The sequence below is a fragment of the Solea senegalensis genome, linkage group LG3 (genome assembly GCF_019176455.1).
Source record: "Solea senegalensis isolate Sse05_10M linkage group LG3, IFAPA_SoseM_1, whole genome shotgun sequence".
In the NCBI taxonomy this organism is placed as follows: Eukaryota; Metazoa; Chordata; class Actinopteri; order Pleuronectiformes; family Soleidae; genus Solea; species Solea senegalensis.
The window spans coordinates 9,171,329-9,191,678 of record NC_058023.1 but is presented as its reverse complement, the minus strand read 5'-3'; the positions used below and the strand labels follow the sequence as shown (position 1 = coordinate 9,191,678).

The 20,350-nt window shown below is 42.2% G+C and overlaps 1 protein-coding gene across 2 annotated transcripts; it reads right to left on the bottom strand.

The window, feature by feature from the left end:
- Nucleotides 1-388: 388 nt before the first annotated feature.
- Nucleotides 389-20,131, bottom strand: serpinh2 (serine (or cysteine) peptidase inhibitor, clade H, member 2). 2 transcript variants are annotated; one of them, XM_044022662.1, is made up of 5 exons: nt 20,029-20,131; nt 18,421-19,040; nt 13,151-13,243; nt 12,360-12,592; nt 389-3,036 (listed from the first exon to the last, which is right to left on the bottom strand). In XM_044022662.1, exons 2-5 carry the CDS (start codon nt 19,031-19,033, stop codon nt 2,731-2,733), a joined length of 1,245 nt encoding a protein of 414 aa, XP_043878597.1. In that variant the 5' UTR covers nt 19,034-19,040; nt 20,029-20,131; the 3' UTR covers nt 389-2,730. The 2 variants fall into 2 exon arrangements, with proteins under 2 accessions (XP_043878597.1, XP_043878598.1); XM_044022663.1 differs by lacking the exon at nt 20,029-20,131 and adding an exon at nt 19,746-19,769.
- Nucleotides 20,132-20,350: the final 219 nt, after the last annotated feature.

The following is a 20,350-nucleotide window of genomic DNA, read 5'->3' as shown; positions in this document are numbered from 1 at the left end:
GATTCCCTCTAAAGGCGCCTTGCTGTACTTGGGATGACGCTGCCTTTAATGCTCTTTTGCTGTATCACACTCTTGGCAGCCACTCTGATTGTCCAACACTTGAACCAACCTGAGACAGCAACAGAGAAGTTTATGGTCCAGCTTCTCCATCATCTTTCATTTAGAAATAAACCAAACATAAAAAATTAAACGTTTAATTCCCTTGACTTTTTTAAACCATATAAGCTGAGGAGATGCTCTGATCATCCTTCCAACCTAAACTCACATAAACAAAAAGTGCATAAAAATTATAGTTTGCACTGCATGTTTTAGATTTTGTGCACACTGAGAGGGAATTTTATTAAATAAAAACCTGTCATGACCAACAGACTGGCAACACAAACAGTTCTACAGACAACAAAGGATATTTTATTGGTGAAAGGCTTCTTTTTAAAAAAAACAAACACATTGGTACATAGTTGAATACACTATACAGCTGCTCCACATTACTGAGAAGTACAGTAGCTTCATTATATTTTCCTTGTCAGATCGTGTCTGGCTTCCTGTGAGCGGATGTGAACATGCATTTGTTTGTCGGGGCTCTGCACCAAATGTGGTGTGAAGGTGAGTCAGTGGGAAGCTGGTGTTGGAATGAGCAGGAGTGATGCACTTACAGCAGACAGCCTTGGATCCATCATCAGCCTGTCTGAATTGATATCCCGGGCTTATACAGTGTAGGGTAGACCAGAAGTATAATGCCGCTTACATGTCTCTGCCGCACAAGAGGCCACACCAGAGAGGTCACTGTGGTAGCTTAAGTCACACACAAGCAGCCCATGAACACATGCACACTGTTGCCGAGCAGACCTGTGCAGAGGGCTAAATTAGGAACAAAGCTACAGTGTAACACACAGCTGTGTGTCTAGACGCTCTGCACTGTAACGGGGCGGGTGTGGCACACATTTGAATTTCACCTTCACTGCACCACTTCTTTTTGTAGTTTGTTCCACATCTAGGACAAAATCCATTAGGTGTGTAGACTCATGGAAAACCAGCAACAATTGAAAACTATCCCAGTATAAAACACGGAAGCTACCAAACCACTAACATGGGTTCAATAGGTACAGTGCAGATTTTCTTTTTTTTAAATGAACTCATTCAGATACAGTATTTCATTTCTCATTTCTCATTCTATTCATTGGCAGAAATTGAAGGAACAAATTTTACCTTTCTCTTCATGTATACCTTGGGTGGATCTTGAAAAAGTTGGTGACGTACGTCCGAGGCACTCTGTGAGTGTGTCACTTCCAAAATGAAATAACTGATGCATGCACACTTGAGGCTCAATGTCAACGAACTTAGTACAGGGTTAAGAAAAAAAAATGTGGTCAAGAAAGATGTAGTTAGATATTAACATGCAATATGGGGATTAGATAAATTGGGCACTCCATATTTACCGTGTTCGTGAGTGGATGGTTGTTTGTCTCTATATGTGGCCTTGTGATGGACTGGCGAACTGTCCAGGGTGTACCTCGCCTATCGCCCTATGTCAGCTGAAATATAGTGTAGCCAAAGCGGAAAAAGGGTAACAAAAAAAACTCAAAAAGATGCATCTTTATACATAATAATAATTCCAAAAGTAACAACTGCCATTCATTCCACAACATATTCATCCATCATGGTGCTAAATAAAACAAACCAAGTACACAAGTTACAATTAGTACCTCTTTGAACGCATCCTAAAAATCAAGTTGTTACACTTCATGTTTATTTACAACGACACGGCAGGATCATTGATCCCTCAAATCGTTTCAAGAGATTCAAAGGTTCTCTGTCCTCTCTGTGTTGTTGACACACATTGTGACTCATTATGGCTATTAGCATCAAGCTGGCTCATCAATAAGCACTTGGCTGACCCATCAGTCTTCCTCAGATCCAGCCCAGGAGACCCCGCCTTAGCTGGCAGCGACCACATGGGCATCCCTAATGTGTCAACACACACACAAATTGCCCGGGTGTTTGTCTGACTGTGAAGATTCAAGTGTCACTGTAAGGCTGTTTTTGTTAAAGTTCTTCGTTGACACTGCTGTGTCATGTCACTTTTGCTTGTCAGCATGTTAGTTTGTCATTTTGTTTTGTGTTGACTTGTACACTAAGCCATTGAATGAGAGGGAGTGTGGTCAAGGAATCAAGTCAATCAAATCTGTTGTTTTCCATGTAACAGTCATCGTCTTACCCAATATTTCCATTTAAGTAGGTGTCATTGTTTATGTCAGAGTTGGGAGTATGGCAGTGGCAGCATCAGTCAGTGCGAGACTATGCAGTGTCAATGTATGACAGCAAGACATAGTCTGATGTGAAACTGTACCAGAGGGAATGGCAACGTCTTGACTATGAAACCAGCGTGCGAGTGCAAGAGATGAAGAGACACAACATAGAATGTGTATAAAAATTGAAGTAATCTTGTGGTTGTAAAATGTAGCCTCAAAATTCATCACAGCAGTGTCAAAAGAGTACATTCACAGATGTCACATGGAACTAACAATTGAGACCATTACTTCTTCAAGACAATTTTTCCATAGACTTCTGTTCAAACACAGTTCCTTTTGCAAACAGCATATTCCCTCCATTGGCTAACTGTTACTTCCATCTTACTTCCCAGGCTTCACTTTTCAACCACAACACTACGTCCATTTTTATATGCAGACTATGAAACAGAGCAGAAAGTGAAGGGACAGAGGCTGGAGGGCACTACAGTTCATCATGTAGAGCTTCTCCCTCTGCGTGGTCCAGGGCTCCCATCAGCAACAAGGCACCGGTGGTGTTGTCTCGAACAAAGATGATGAACGGGTGATCTGCATAGAACATCTTGGGCTTTTCTATGTTCTCCTCCTCTAGATCTGCTTCTTCTTTCCCAGCTTGAGGAGCCAGCTCCAGGGACGCCCAGTGGAGGACACCACTGAGGTGAAGCTTACCTTTGCTTCCGCCAGACACGCCAGAGAAGTCGGCCACCTTCTGGTCCCAGGCATCAGTCAAGCCCAGAGCGAGCAACTGTTTCTGGAATTAGAAAACACCAGAGTAAAGGAATTTAAGGTTCTGCCTTAAGGTCTTCTACATGGAGAAGTCCAGCAAGTGAATGTAAAAAAGGAATTGCTAAAAAATGGATCAATTATGCAGACAAAGAGAGCAATGATGCTGTGAGCCGTACACTGCCCCTACCGAACCTCTCCACAGGATTAATGTAAACATAAGCATTTTCAGGACAGACAGTCAGTCGTGAGTTTTTCTTGGGGAATTTTTCACCATGATGTTTATTTACTTTCTATCTCAAGAATTTGAGATGGGAAAGAGCCAGACAGATGCCCTTGTTGCGAGCTGGCAGAACAAAGTGGGCGACAGGCAGAGAGGAGACGCAAGGAGGAAGCAGAGGATGAATAATTTAAGAGTGATGCCCCATGACCTCAGCACCCCCTTTGTTTTGCCAGGTATGAATTCCACAGAAAGGCGTCATCATGACAGGTAGTTTATCCTGCAATGGCAGAGGGCCACTCACAGTGACAGGCATCTTCGAGGGCCAGATGAGAGCATCCGTGGGTATGAGTGTGGGCTTGTGTGTGGATATGCGGAAGGCGATGGCTAAAAGAAAAGCTGTAGCATTGTTTCAAGTTTAGCTGATTAAAGGCTTTAGTGGGAAATATTCCTAGTGGCTGACAAAAGACAAAATTAAATCATTTTGAGGATTGTCTGCCTGTAAATGTAAATGCTCTGCAGGTGTTGCATCACAGAGTTTGACTTCTCTTTTTATTCTTATAATACGGCTTAGTTTCCATGAAAAATAGCCATCTATGTCAGAAATTTGGAACATACAATTATTGAGAAAGGAGAGGTTGATTTTAGCCAGCAGTGATCATCCTCTGTGGGAGGAAATTGTTCCTCTCAGGTTGGACATACAGGCAAAGTGCAATAGATCCAAGTTTACATTTTGTTTGCTTATTTGTTTATTGTTGCCGATATTTCGTTGGACGTTTTTAAAAACAAACACAATATTTTGTGTCCTTTTAACCACTGCTGCAAACCAAATCCCCCTCTTAAGGGAGAATACAGATCTGAACTGAACTGAAATATCTGCTCCTCTGCTTAATATTTGAGATGTGCATGCAAAAGGAAGTTAACTTGGATCATGTTAACTTAAACCTACACAAGTGGGTGTATGAACGGGCATCCGTCACTCCCATTCTTGTATTTTAACGCAAAGCTCCCACTACACGGAAACACACACGCCACCTCCTGTCTAATGCACTTTTGTTGTCCTCATCCATTATTCCCCCACTCTTTCTTATTTTTTCCACCCGCGACCACTACATCACTGTCTTCTTCTGCTGCACTGCCACCCGCCTGGCATCCCCATCCTTCATCAGCCCAACATGCCTCTATTCTATCCCACGCTGTTTCTCTCTCTCTGCTCCTAACGCAGTCTTTTCCCTCCTTCCACATCCGTCTCGTTCTTTGACAGGCCAACGCGCCTTTGTATCCATTGCTCTCTCTCACTCTACTTGGTGTTCATTTCAGGTTTTTGGTTTTTTTGCTCCTCGTCTGTAGGAGAAACAGAAACAAACTTAAACCGGTGGGCTCCTCAAATGTGTGTAAGAGAAAAAAAGCAGCTCTTACTGTACTTCTATGTAACTAACACTCCGTCACCAGTATTCTTAAAGACACCGTTTATATTATATACAGCAATGCAGGTTCCACCATGACACATGTATAAAGTGCCAACCCCGGATGACCTGCCCCTTCTGTAATATTGTATGCCTGTCAAGGCAAAAGCGCCTGGTTTATTTTTTTTTTTCAAGCTATAAAGTCTTTAAAAATTAAGAGACCCTGTGGCAGCGAGCTGGGAAACAGGCCAGGAGTGTTAGAGGAGCCCAGGAAAGACTCAGGCACTGCAGAGGTGTGGCACTGCATTATACAGAAAGAAGAACCTCTGGGAGATGCTCTTTGGCTGCCCTTTCTCTCTGAAACACCACATGAATCTTAGATGGAACAGCACTGGGCCGACTTTGCTGATGCCTCACATACAGCATCAATGAGCTATTTGTCTGTGAGTGAGAGCCACAGGCATTGTCAGCTGGTGGTTTCCTCATGCATGTGTGTGTGTAGCTTACTTGGCCTACAGCAGTGCAATCCAAGCAGGCCTGAGGTAGGATGGCATCAAGCCTGAGGCGTGCATCCCACTGCATCACATTATTTCAGCTTGATAGTTGAGCCCACTAAGTAGCTTGTCGGCTGGTACCTGTGGGAGTTTCCAGGGGAAGGTTGTGGCAGCTTTGTCGCAGGTCTGTCAGTGAGGAGTCACTGAGGCAGAAGGAAGAAAGGGAAGAAGGACAGGGTACCCCCCTGGGGGTCTCCCAAACAAAATTCATCTTTGAGGTCATATTGGCAAAATGAATGAATAATAATGCTAAATCGGTATGGATTTAATGTAATTCTCAAATACATTCACCAGCAAATATCTAAAGAGTAACTCAATGTATTCAGATGTTAAAGATGACTTGCTGAACATCAAACAGAGCATCAGAATCAGAATGGAAAGAAATGTGATTTCAGCGAGCAATGGAGCGTGTCAGGAACAACCATTTCTATGCTTTACAGTGAGTGGTGTGCAAAGGAGAAAATATCAATATTCTACAATGACAGAAAAGCAACAGAACCTAAAATCACCACTTGTAACTAGTCAATCACGTCCAACCTAACGGAGCAAAAGACCGAACCAGGTGCTACTTTATTAGGTGACCTGTGCACCTGAGAATTAAGTGGCTGGTTGGTAGATTATATATATGAAATACAAACTAAGTTTGGGAGTATTTTTGTTTGAACTGTGAGAGCAGAAAATAAAAAAGTAATGTGATAACACTGAGTGCAAAACCAATCTGTCCACTGATATGAGCGCAATACCCCATGTGAATCCTGAAAAGAAAGAAGGATAGAAAGAAAGAAAGAAATTTCATGAATGAGCCCTGTGGTTTGGTGAGAGTGATACACAAGTCTAAATACACAGAAACAAGAAAGCAAAAGCAAGAAAGAAGAAGATTTTTTTAAATAATTGTTGCAATTTGTCCAATTTGTGCTGCTCAAATCAGGACAAACCCAACATCTGTAATAAAGTAAGAGAAAACAAATATCTCCTTTTCTTCACTGCACTAGGGCAGACCTACAACCCCAAATTATTCTTCTGAGCAGCATTAAACAACTACAGACATGTTCTTCCTAATTCAACGCTGCCCTGAACATTGTGTGTGGGTGGTTTCGAGCATGCAGTACGTGGCACAAGCATCATCACAGCTCCATTTCAAGGACCTATTCAACACTGGCATTAAAAAAGCCTCTATTTTACTCTCTCACCATCAGCTCTCAAGGCTTCAAAGCCTCGCTGTCTCTTTATTGAGTCTCATCAGCAATACTTCTATTGGTTTCTTATTTATATGGGCTTTTACCACTTTCACACAGTCAGTACACTCATTTACTTGTTTATTTTTATTTTTTTAATTCCACAAGGACATCTTTGCCACAAATGAAAACAAGGAAAAAAAAAGCTGTAGCTTTCAGAGAGATATTTAACTAATGACCATGAAAAACATTTGATGAATACATATATTGCAGGGCCGTAGTAGCTGTGTTAAAACAGCCACCCCTCGACACTGTATACTGCCGAGTATGCTCTTGTAAATATTTGATGGCCTTTTGACCTCATTAGCCATGATTGAGTGAGCTCTACGGTGCACACTCATACATCTTAGTCACCAAGTGGAGATACGGCCAGAATGACGCTCAAGCTCAGCCATTAGTGTGTTTATATGTGGGGCCTGGTCAGCACTGGGTCAGAGAGGGAGGGAAAAGGGGTGAAGGGGGGGACGCAGCGAGGGAGGTTTACTCAGTAATCTCTGGACCAAGCTTGTAAAGAGGGTTCTCCATCTCTGCCTACAGACTACAACACTGTCTGCCCTTCAGCAGAGGAGAATACCACGAAAATGGAATCAGACAGAAAGGAAAAAGGCACAACTCTCAGCTATTTATAGTCCTTGGTGACACTTTCCATCTTGTCCCCAAGCAATCATTGACCCCCCTCGTCCTCCTCCACCTCTCCAGTTCCACCTCCACTCGCCTGCCGAATGTCACTCCTATTTAGGTCACCAGAACCATGGCAGTGCCACTGAGTGATGCTGTATTAGAGTCAGATGTTAGACCTACAAAAGGAATTAGATCCCTGGGACTGATGACAGAGAGGACAGAAGTGAAGGTGGGAATAGGTGCTTTAAGATGTGGCAATTTAGCACAATGTGACTCAGAATGCATGAATGTATTATTCTCATTTGCTACAGTTAGAGGGAGCAAGACTTTAAGTTGAAACACACACACACACACACACCCATTTGTAGTCCCATCTTTGTCATTGATGTAATGCATTCTCTCGCAATTCACCCTATAGTTAACCATCAGGCAAAAAACGGGTCCTCACATCAATAGAAGAACAAACATACACACACTCTACTATGATCCTCTGTTTGTCCAGATGCTGTCCTCTCGTCCCAGGAGTCCACGGTTGGCCCCAGCACTGACAGAAAGTGTGGTAAACAGTATTTACGCCCAGTAATGAGCAGTTATTTGCCTGATGCAATTGGAAAAATGATTGTCAGAGAAAAAAAATGTCTGGCTGTCAGTGGCCAGAGGGGTCGGTCAGGGTTTGTTCAGGGCTTAAGCTCTTTCACAGTGATTCCTCAAACGCACTTCTTTTTCACGCGAGAGAGAGCAAAGGGAGGAGCACAGCGCATGACAGGTCGGCGACTCAGACGCCAAAACATTGAAGTGTTTATCCATAATTACGTTAAATAATGAGAGCAGCATAAGGCTTCTTTTAGTTATTTACTGAATAGCTTTTCCTTTTGTCTTTCAGAATCTCTTGCAGAGACAAAAGCGCTTGTGCAACAGTATGTTTTTCCTTTAACTGGCAAAGTCACGGCCATGTCAAAAGCAGTTGTTCCAAGCCTTAGTTCTAGATTACAGCCTTTTCCCCAGAGTGTCCTGACAATGTTTATGTCAAAAGTTTGTTGCTCGCCAAGTAACATGGCAGTACATCACTACAGAGAGGCTTTGTTAAACTAGAAAGACGCAAAGTGGATTTCATCAGTCCATGATGAGGTTACGATGTACATCTAAAGAGGACATGCTAATATGTTCCAGTCAGCGTAGCATGCCCCAGGGAAATGGGTTTCCTTACAACAGTAAAGTCAAGTTTATGCACAGTCTGCGAAAACAACCGATCAAAGCCAAATTAGCAATGCATCACTTCTGCATGTCCTTCAAATGAGAAACAATGACTGATTTTTGATCATCAAATGCTATCTTTACTATCATCATGTGCACCACAGCCTCCTCAACATTATGGTTTCAGAATCTCTCGTGTTCTTCCTCTCTCTTTAGCAAAGAGAAGGGTACAACAGCGGTTTCTCATTAGCCTGATTTAAATGGCAAACACTGCACTGAGGGGGTGATCAGCCGTCGCTCCACAACCTGAATTCTGGAGAACGTTCAAGGTCTGTAAGCTCTTTGAAAGATGTCAGACCTGTGCTAAAGGTCACACACTACCGACTTTCCGCTCACTAACGCCACTGTCATATGATCACAATGTCTAATCTATTAATCATCAATACACTTATGAACCAGAAGCATTAGTGTGGAGATCAAGAAAAAGCCGGCTTGACAAAAACCCAACATGAATAATTTCTTCAAAAACATAATCTCCTTGTCGGAAAGCATTAAAACATATTCATGGAACCTTTAGATTCTCCGTGATTCAACTGCAAAAGAAAACATTTGACCTGTGGTAAAGTCAGTAGCACAAGAGGAAACTCTGTTTTCGACATCACATCAGAGGAACATTCTCAAAGACAAGGAGACATGTGATTTGTGCAACTTGTCTGTGCCCTGGCCCCTTCGCTACAGACCCTGTGGCCTGGTCAAGTACGTGCTCTACCGCCAGCCTGACAACTCTCTAATCTCCCAGTCAGCAGCCTTTAGTTTGGCCTGCGTGAACCTTAGCAACCCCCATGCACTCACATTAGCATCAGCAGCGACTAAACCTGCCGCCTGCCTGCTGCTCCACCTATGCTCCTTCCACAGCTATGTGTTTTTATTTCAAAAATATTCTTCCTCCATACCTAGATGCCTAAAACGTCATACTACATGATCATTCAAGTTACACAGGACTTACCCACACCACAGCATGATCAGATGTAGAATATATGTTGTGTTCAGCTGCTATATTTGAGGCCGGTGCCACGTATCTTTTTTGACAAAAAAAGATTTTTGGAGACTAATGAAACATGACAAATCGGGGAAGGATGTGTCATAACTGAGAAGACCCAATTAAGCGGAGTTTACACCACAGGATTTTTAAAATGTGCACTCCACAACTCTTGTCTTGTGAGTGGGAGTCTTGCCACTGTTGTGAGTTGACGATACACGACTGACTGGCGACGGTGAGATCACACAGTACACGTTTGGACATGAAAACTGGCTTAATTTTCAACTTGAATTCCTGTTTCTGCTGCAGCCACATGGTCATGCTCACTGAGTGGCTAAAGTTGGCCGGAGCTGTTGCAGTCAGGCTTGATTTCAAGCAGGTCGAAAAAATCAGAGCAGAGTCTGAAACACGGCAGCAAGCCTCTTTAATGGCGTCTTTGAAAAGTCCACAGATGCAACAGGTGACTTCTAATCCTTATCTGCAAGCTGGAACACACCCAAAAAAACTTCTACACTCGCTCTGTGTTGTGTATTTTACAGAAAGAGAAAGAAACACACCGAAGCTGTGGATCTGGTGATATTTAATCCTTTAAAGAGAATAACGGAACAGGGTGTCACGTTTCTCGTCAATCACAGCATCTCTCCATGCATTTGCACTCACTGAGGTGGGACCCAGAAGTGCAGCAATTAAAAAAAAAACTCCCTGGGGAACAAGGTACGCTAAGGGGAACTATTAACAAGTGGAACTCATTTCGGGGATGTTCATGAATACAAAATCACTCTTAAATCTTAAATAAAGGAAGAAATAAGTATATCTAAAAATGATAAATTTGTAAAATATGAAGTAGCCTAAAGAAGACACGTCTGATTATCTGTGTGATAAACCGGGAATTTTCAAAAGGAAAAAAAGCCAGTAGCCTTTTCCAGGAGTCTCTGTTTTAAGTAGGTAAGGGACACAGATGTAAACGTAACAAAAGTCATGCATGTTCAAACAGGAGCAGAGACAGCTGAGCCAACAGCTGAGCTCTGGCATGATGTTGGAGTATGTTGTGTGTGTGTGTGTGTGTGGGGGGGGAATCAGAATTTAGCTACATGTCATGGTCATCCTCAGGACTCTTTTATCCTTTTAGCAGCCAGGGTGTGCTTTAAAAGTCTGAGACTGTGAGTGCAGGAAATCCATCATCTCAAGGCAGGCAGGAGAAGAGTGTGAAGGCGTGACATTTGAACTCACCTGAGTCTGAGTCTGCAATGAGCCGGAAAGGGTAAGTCAGGCCACTGCTACATTGACAAAAAGCAGTAAAGAGCCACAGGAGGAAGACAACAGAAACATAAGCACGAAAGAGAAGTCACAGGTGAGGAATTTATGGAGGAAGACGGAGGTGGAAGAAAGGACAAGCAAGAAACACAAGACAACATGGAGGCAGAGGAGCAACACATAAGGAGAGAGAGAGAGAGAGAGGGAGGAGACAGAATCAAAAGAGGGGAGACACATGAATGGAGGAAAAAAATAACTCTTCATGGCAAAGAAAAGATAAGCCAAATGTATGTCACTGAGAAGAAGAGGCCGAGGTAGAATAAAAGAACAGAGAAGAAGAAGAAGAAGAACCTAAGAGGAGGATAAGGGCGACAAAGAATAAATATGAGAGTGATGAATGCATTTTTAAAGGTATGAAAAATTGTATCAGTGTGTGGTAACAGGAAATGAATAAGAGGGAGAGAACAAAGTCAAGTATAACTATGGATGTATGTAAGGATCAAACCTGTCAAACTGCACCGCAGCATTACAAAAACTGCACGACCCCAGTTCACGGTGCTGAGAATATTATGTAGGCAACATGGCTCTGAAGCCTGACACACGCTAGAGGATTTTCAAATATGACTTGATTTTTTTTTTTTTTTTTTCTAAACGTGGGAGACCACAGACACAACTAAGTTTGTAACCAATGTTCAATGTTTTAATCCTGAGAAGGCACAGACTAGACGATCCAGGGAAGACGCAAGAACACACACTCAAGCGATTTTACGGAGGAAATAGCAGGGATTTGGGATCTCACAGAAACGTGCAAGATTTAACGTGACTTCAGAATATAAGCAGACATGGAGGGGGACTGTTGACAGTGCTGACAGCACCAGAATACAAGAAAAAAAGCTGTGTATGATTTGAAATCAGGAACAATTCTGATGCATGTGATGATGTTGAAATCACACTGTTAACCCCTCACAGTACAGGATTATTTGGCCAGATAATCTGTTAAAACCAGCCTCAAATTGGAAGGCACCCACGATTGTTGGAAGGGCCATATCGGGACTGAAATCCGGTCAATTATCCTCTTGTGTGGGGCCGGCTTAACTAAAAAGAAAAAAGCCACATTGCTCACTCACAAACACCTGCAAAATCCCTCAGAAAGTAAATACAACAACTGCCCGCTGACCTTAAAACTAAGTTTACCTTAAAACTATGTTAGTCAGCCAAGGCATTTGGAGAAGCACTAGTATGCACATCATAGGAGAGGCAAATGAGAGCGCAGCCACAAACTAAGACATGAACCTAAAATGAACCAGTATCACAGACGGATTAAAGAAAGCTACTGAAGCCTCTCAGCTCTTCCTTAATGAGATTATCAATCAGGTGAGGAATTTGATGTCAGCCAAATTTCTCAAAAACACTGCCTGCCTTTGTGCACAGGAATACCATAATACATCAGCCTGAAATAGACTAAATAATTCATGCGAACAAGAGCATTAAAATGCTTTTTAAACAAAGAACTAGAGTGAATCACGGAGCAACAGACTACAAACAGCCCTGTCAGGGTCAACTGCTAATAATTAAGAGCAACTTACCATGAATTAAAAATTAATATATATTAGACTCATATGACACTATAAATCACAAGCTTACTGGTAAAAGCGTTATAGCATTTTCTTGACACAGACGGTTAAACAATCATTAAAGCTATAAAACATTGCATGTCAGTTGCAAACTCAAAACGTCATGTTATGTATATACTGTATTAGAATGTACTGCTGTTTTTCAGATCTGTGTGTGCTGCATGTTTCAGCTGTTCAAACTCGGTGGCACTAACCTGCAGACTGAGCTTGCTGCTAATGTTAGCTCGGGGCAGCGAGATGGCCACACTGGTTGTGTTGGTCTTCCCCAGCCACTTGGACAGCAGCTCCAGGGTCAGCAGCTTGTCCAGCCGAGCCAGATTCTCCACGTGGAAGGGCAGCAGGAACACCACGCTGGCCTTGCCTCCCCACAGAGGCGCCTCCAGAACCTGCACCATGTTTTCTATGTCCTCATAGTGACGGTACAAACCTGGAGGAGACAAGAGAAGGAGGCACTGATGGGGAAGAAGGGGAGCCTTTTTTTTCTGCTTTTAGCAGATGCAACCCTTGGTTCTCACCTGCCTGGTCTTAGAAAGACATCCATTCAAACATAACGTGATTGAATCTGTGGACAAAATGAGGGTCACACACAGAGTGTATATATACAAATGTTTGTGTTTACTGATGTTATAATTCAAGTGAAAATGCCCCCTTTTCTCCTACTTACTATGCTTCACAAGAAGACTTTGTCCACTTTTATGTAGTCTATGGGACCACAGACAATCTTTTTCATGAATTACAAATGACATTACAATATAACATTACAAACAAAGAATCATGGCTGTTAGTGCTGGCAGAGCAGAAATTCTTTCTGCCTTGTTGTTGCTTTAATACATAAAATATGAAAAGCTTGCTGAATAAATGATGAGGTTCACAATGATAAATAGAAGGGAGGCAGTTTGGACCTCACAGATGTTCACGCTGTTCAAAAGTATGATTCAGTTTCACTGCATTTAATACTTGGCAGAGGTTGAGACAGTGTTTTTACCTGCTCTGTACATCATCAATACTTTGGTGTACTTCTTCCCCAGGAAGGTTCGCCGGTCTACGCTGTCATCGCTGAACTCTCTCTCCCACAGGCCTGAACAAACACACAGCCATGGACAGCCACTTTAAATGCAGAGCAGTCAACACTGAGAAAATGTAGGTAAATGCTAAATATTGGACACGGGTGAAAAGGTTAAACAAGGCCAAACAAGTTGAGGAAAACACATACAGACCTCACACACGGTGACTAATGTGACACTCCACATAAATCATCAATATTAAGTGCCAATTAAAACTGTCCACCTCTTGGAGTGCTTTACTGAGCCTGTTATGAGGTCCTTCAGGCGGCAGCGTCCTTTTCAGTGTTCACCCCAACCCACTTGGCCCTGCTAACCCCGTGACAGCTGTCAATTTAGGAGCGGGTGTGAGCAGTGGAATTACCGCCGTAATAGCCTCACAACACATCGTCAAACCTGCTGGAACACTGAATAGAGCGGGGCACGGTGGACGGAGCGAGGAGGTCGACAGATTATGACTTGTACTTACTGCATGTCACTCTTTATGAATGACACCGAGGTCCCGGCGAGGGCTGGAATTAATTATGATTTTATTGATCCATCGCTTTCAAAAGATCACCGCAATCATGACACAATGCTGTGGTGTAAGGAGGGCAAAAGAATTCTAATGCCTCATTTATCCAGGTGAAAGTCTAGAGACCAATTTGTGCGGCTTTATTATTGAATACCTGCATTGGACAAAGTGTGCAGAGGCTTCTTTTTTCCCCACCTCCATGTTATTAATTACTGATTCATCTGTAAATGACAGAACAACAAAACAAAAATACCCATTGCAAGTTCCAGGAGTCCAAGATGACACCTTCTAAATGCTTGTTTTGTCACAACACAATTACAATACTCAGTTTATAACATGATAAAGCAGAAAATTCCCCTCATTTGACAGCAAATCTGTTGCTTGATGAATTATTAAAAAATATACTCCAGATTAAACATTGTAAAGATTAAAAAAAAAGGAGATGACAATCAAGATCACCATCAAGTTAGAATATACAACATCTTACTCTGATGACTAATGACATTAGTTGTGCAGGTGTTAAGACATAAAGCAAAGGACAGGGCAGACACAATTTAGACCAGTAAAAGCAAAAAATAAGAAGTTGACGGATGATTTAAGTTATTGCAAATTCCCCCTGAGGGGAAAAAATCTATGTCTAACAAATGACAGGGTGACAGATGCAGCAAGATGTTGTCAACACACATCAAAAATCAGAAAAGTCCCATGGCGGTACAGTATGATGCACTGTGTGGAAAACTGAAATGTCTGTATAACATGTTCTAGGACAAGATGGTTGAGACACGTTACTGCATAAACAAATACTCAGTGGCACTAAAGACAAGGTCATTGGCTCGCTAAGGTCAAAGCTCTGTTCGCTGGTCTCCATGGATCATACCAGGAAAAACAACTGCAGGAATCCTCACTCAGTCATTGTGTAAGGCTTTATCCTCCACGTAAATGTTGGGCGGAAAAACAAAACTTGGTTTTGTTGACTCCAAATAAATATTTTCGAAAGTTCTTTAGTCGACATCTTGTGCAGACATGTTTCTACAGCAGCCTGAGTGGAGAAGGCCAGCTTTGAAGCCAAAACTCACTGTGCAAACAAAGTAGAAAGTCATCTTCTTTGGTATGCAGAGGCCACTGTAGTTCCTTGCTTGAGATTTGTGTCATTCTTACACACTGGACCTTACAGTCATTTCCTGGGGGTCGACTAACAGTTTCAGCACAAAAGCTTGCTCTCTCAAAAACCAGCCCGGCCAATCAAAAAGCACAATGACATGTGCTTCTGCCTCCCTGGCATGCCAGCACAAGTCACAGACATTTGCTTCGCTTCCTGTAACATCAGCGGGAGAAACGTGATAGTGCTGGAATTTCTGCTGAGGGCTACCCAAAGTGGCAGCCGTGTCGTTGAAATGTTGTCACGATGGCGAACGGTTTCTGTGTAAATGCTGTGAAATGGTATCAAGCAGGGGCGGAGTTGATGACCTCACCACTGGGCTGCACAGCACATTCACGAGGTCTCCGGTTGCAGATGTTTGTGGACCAGGCGGGCCAGTTTTGAGTTTCCTGTGAATTGTGGTCTTTTATTGGACACTTGGAAACCAGAATCCATCACTGTCCATCCAACAATAAACCAAGAAACAGCTGCACAGTGAAGAAATCCCATCAGTCAAAGATTGACCGATTCATACTGTAAACTTCAGCCAGGAGAATCAATGAAAGCGTCTCGCTCCCTCTCCTCCGCGTCTGATCACAATTAGTTATAATTGTACACAAGCTATTATTAGAGGTTAGATAAATATGAAGGGACTTGTTCTCTCTCATGTCTTCTGTTCTTCTTCTAGTTGTTGTGTTATCTTGAGTAAATTTGTCTCTCGACTGTTTCTTGATTCACAATCTATTTCTCTTCTTGCGTCTCCAGTGTTTGTTTGTCTAAAACGGGAACAAAGCCTGAATTAATTAACTAGTGTGGACTGGAACTCCCATGGAAGGCTTTTTACATCCCTCCACTCCATCTGTCAATCTCTTTCATTCTCTCAGCAGGCCACACTCTCTTTCTTTACTTTTCTTAGTTGTCAGTCTTTACTTTTTCCCAATTTTCTCTCCTCTGCTTCTCTTTGTCCCCTTCCCACCCAGGAATCTCCCCTTATGCTGTTCTGCCTCTGCAGTCCTCTTTGCTTTTACCATCTCTCTGCTATAAACATGTTTCACTACTAATTGCCCCTGACCTTCCCTTTCTCTGGATGCTGTGTTAAACCCAAAGAAGGAGGGACAGCAAAGAGCTTTGAATAATTAACCAGAGGAAAGGAAAATGACACAAACAAAAAACACAGGCAAAGGAAGGAAGGAAATTCCAGCACCATCTCCGAAACCACTACATTATGTTACATTATCACAAGCTATGAAACGCCTAAGGACCCTGAAATCAAAGACAAATATAAAATAAGTTAAAACATACCACAGGCGGCTATTAGAAGCAAGAGAAAAACTATCTACGACTTTCAAATTATGAATCAAAACTAAAGGAATCCAATTTTCCCTAATCTAATTTGTGTGCTGCAGTCTCCTGTATAATCTAATTTGTATACTTCTTCTACAAAATTACTGCACTGAGCAACAAGGGTCGGATCACAGAAAAACTAATTTTGTAATGAAGTCAGAACATCAAACAAAGAAAATTAATTAAATTGCTTATCAATGTATAGTCTGTCCGGGAATATTACTTTCAAAAAGGGTTGTGTATCTGTTGGCAACCTGTTTTCACATCTGCAGCTTTGCCTTCTTTGCACCTCATAAAACAAAAAACAAAACAAAACAAAAAAAGGAATCAGAGGGAGTGGAGGCAGACGGACACAGATAAGGATGTGAACAGGAGACAAAAAGGACACGGACACAAGTGCCACAAAAAAGAGACAGAAGCACAGAATACCAAAAATATGGTCCATGAAATGTCAGAAAAAGTTGAACGGTGTTTCCCAAACCCGGAAACGATGACCTCCTCAAATGTCTTGTTTCGTCTACAAACCAAAATTCATCGTTTGTGATGATTTCTTTGTTTTATGGAACAAAGAAAACCAGGAAATAATTTACATTTAAGAAGCTGAAAAATCAGAGAGTTTGTCATGAAAAAACCTCATAGATTACAGATGAGATTAATTAAATGTATGTACTGTAGCTGAAGGTAAAGATGAGCCAACACCGTTAAATAATAGCAAGCTCAATTAACTTTAAGCTTCGTAACAAAACAAAAAATTAAAAGCCTTTCTATTTGTTTGTTTTATGCCCTCTTGAAGACCACCTGTAGATTTTTCAATGACTCATCACAAGCTAAAAGCCAATTGCAGAGATACTGACAATGTTTCACAGTCTAATTAAAGCCAAACAAGCCCCATTATAAACTTTGAATGGAGTTTAGATGGATACGTTTTTTGGGACGCGACTGTTGAATCACAGATGGAGCTTCCGAACCGACTGAATTCACATGCAAACATTGACTGGTTTTCACCCCTGCTGCCCGTCACAAAGAACAGATCCGAGCCAAGCTGTGCTGCCGCAGACTTGGAGCGTTCCGAACACAGATGTTAGGCATGAGAGTGAGGAAGAGAGTCTGGACACTTGTTACTCAATTATTTAAGATGACACATCACCCCCCAATGGAAGATGAATAAGCTCTCAGTGATAGACCCCAGAATCATCTTTTATCTGCTGTGTCCACCAGCTGGAGTCCACCACGTGCACACACACACAGACACACAGACACGCACGCCGCACACAGGTGGGAATGCTGGCACACACCAGTGTACTGGGCAAACTGGCACATAGACTCTCTGTGCAGCCTGAGCACTATATTGTACATGCGCACACCATATTAATATTCTAAGACAACTAACTCAGAGCGGTAAACAACTCCAGTGCAGAGATATTGCATAATTCCAAATGACTCCACAATTACAAAGCACATCAGTCTATTTCAGCATGACTTAGTGCAGCCAAGCTGCTCTGTTGTGGTTCTACTTCCAACCTGGCAGGACGCTGCATCTGCACAATAATGAAATATTCAGTTGACTATATAATTCCTTTCATTTGTCACAGCCAGTTTTGACTGTTTTGACACACACTAGACAAAATTGTGTTCTCAATTTGTTTTCTCTGCCAAAGACTTGATACGAAATAGAACATATTCTGTCGACTGCCTTGGAATAATTTGTCCATAAATTGATTAGAAAGTAACTATCAACTATAGGGATTATTTCAGATTACAGAAGGAAAATTGTTATTTGTTGCACTTGAATATAGGCTACAGATATTAGAGGTAGCTGATATTTGGCTTTTTAAAAATGATTGGAAAGTGTACTTTTACACAAACCTACATATATACATTTCATGTATTTTATATTTTTTCGTTTACACATTATTCAGTTTCAATTTTGTGTACCATTTGTTATTATAAAACATTTATATTTGATTAGATTTTACCCCCAAACGGTCAACCTCTAATATAAACCATAACAACTTTAAAGGATGAATCTGGAAACTTTCTGGCAGTGTGACACAAAACCCCCATATGATTGCATTAAAACAATAATTATATATTAGCTACTATTACCAAAACAATGTCATTATTTCTATGGATCAAATATAGTATGAAGAGTATAAACAACTCCACTTGTGTATCTGCTCTGCACTGTCTCTGCTTACCTTTAAAACATAGAGCATTTGCCAGTATCAAGGCTCCAGTGTTGACCTGTAGTTCTGCCTCCAAAGGAGCTGCCTCCAGTCCACCAAGCGAGTCTTTGGCCCAGTCATGAAGCTGCTTCAGGTCAGCCTTGGAGCCTCCTTTCCCCAGTGGCTGATGCTGCAGCCTGAACTTGGCCTTATTGTCCTTCACAAATGCCTGGCTGACCGGAGGGGCTTGCTTGGAGAACACAGCGGAGGATGTGTGCATGTGAAAGGCGGTCGCATTGGCTTCGATGAAGCTCTTCAACGCAGTGGAGAGAAGCTCCCCAGTCTGTGCGCTGGCCTTGGACGAGGAAGGATTTTTGAGGAGGTCTTGGAACTGGCTGCCCGTGGTGCCTGCAGCACCTGCACCCAGCGCTCCAAGTGAGGAAGCAACAAGCAGAGGTGAAAACAGGGTGTTTACAGAGCTGGAGTCAGAGCGTAGGGCCTGGTACAGGCGCAGGCCCAGAGCCCAGGTGGGGTCATCAACAGGAGGAGGAGGAGGGTTGGGAGGAGGAGTGGCTGAGGATAAACTGCCCTCTACCAGGAGGACTGGCAGAGAAATGAGGAGGCACACAGGAAACCTGGACACCATGGCAAATCTGGGGAAAACACAGGATGAGGAGTGACATTTTTATCATTTTAAGATCAGTCAAAACATTTGAACTAGTTATTGGGTTTAATGTTGCGACTGACGATTATATAGTCTAACAAAAAATTTAACATTTGAAAATAAATGTTCTGCATTTTTAACAGTAAATATTTTACATGAATTAAAAAAATACAAGATATTCATGGCATTGTTTAATTCCATATTACATAGTCACAAACACATTTCCCCCAAAATTTTCCTTTGAACATGACAGATGGACTGCTCTGAGTATTTCAGAAACTGCTGATCTACTGGGACCATGCATAGCAGTTACGTGGTAAGATGAAAATGGAAAATAAATAATATATTATACTCAACTTTTATTAAATTGTTCTTAATGTACAGTACAGCAACATTAGACCACACTGACACCACTTTATTATATGTCCTGTGTACTTAATAAAGTACATTTAATGCCACAATGGAACAGATAGTATGCCACAGCTGAAAAAGCCCAGACTAAACTGCTTGATACAGTTGTTTTTGTGCGTGTTTAGCAGGGTAACAGCCCCCTCAATGTCACTGCCCTGTTCGTGTTTGAAATGAAGTCATATAAACACATCCACAGGCTTTTCCCTTCCCTGTCTGCTGTAAAAACGCCTCCTTCTCCTACAGTGCCACACCACTAATCTTGATTAGTAAATTCCTCCCATACTTGGCAAAGTGGTTATTATCTCCCCCGCTGATGTGTGACAATTAACTTCGGTGAAGTTTTGTGCTGAAAAAGTGGATAAAAAGGGGGGGAAACCGGGTGCTGTTTCTACTTGCATTAGAAAAAAAGCGAAAAAAAAATGAATCATGTTTTTTTTTTTCTTCGAGGCGCTGACAGTCGTGAGTGGAAACATCTGTCCGCGTGCTACTCAGGTCCACGCGCTGCTGCTGCAGATGTTTTTCCTCCGCGACGGGAGAAGAAAGAAGGAAAAGATGTTCAAATTTACCGTTTATTAACTCGAGTGTATCACTCCGCTGCTGACGCTGCCTTCGCCGTCGTCCTGTCCTGGTAGCTCCTGCTCCAGAGGAAGTAGGGCTGGGACCACGGGGGCTCAGACGTGGCAGCGCACGGAGGAAGTTCACCGGCGGACACGTTTCTCTCTCTTCCGTAACTTCCTTCGCTACTATAGACAGTTTGTCTATAAATTATGCAAATATTAGCCACGCGCCCTCATCACTATTTAACATACAAGATATAATCCTATGGGACACCTATTTTAACAGCAGGGTGGCGAAAAGCAAACTGTACAGTGCTTTTCTTGAGCTTTT

What these genes read in the sequence shown, in the direction of transcription:
- serpinh2 (XM_044022662.1), bottom strand. Translation starts at nt 19,033, where the DNA reads ATGGTGTCCAGGTTTCCTGTGTGCCTCCTCATTTCTCTGCCAGTCCTC. An exon ending in AAATGCTCTATGTTTTAAAG is followed by an intron (nt 13,244 to 18,420) that starts GTAAGCAGAGAC and finishes GTGTTTGTTCAG; the next exon opens with GCCTGTGGGAGAGAGAGTTC. An exon ending in ATTGATGATGTACAGAGCAG is followed by an intron (nt 12,593 to 13,150) that starts GTAAAAACACTG and finishes TGTCTCCTCCAG; the next exon opens with GTTTGTACCGTCACTATGAG.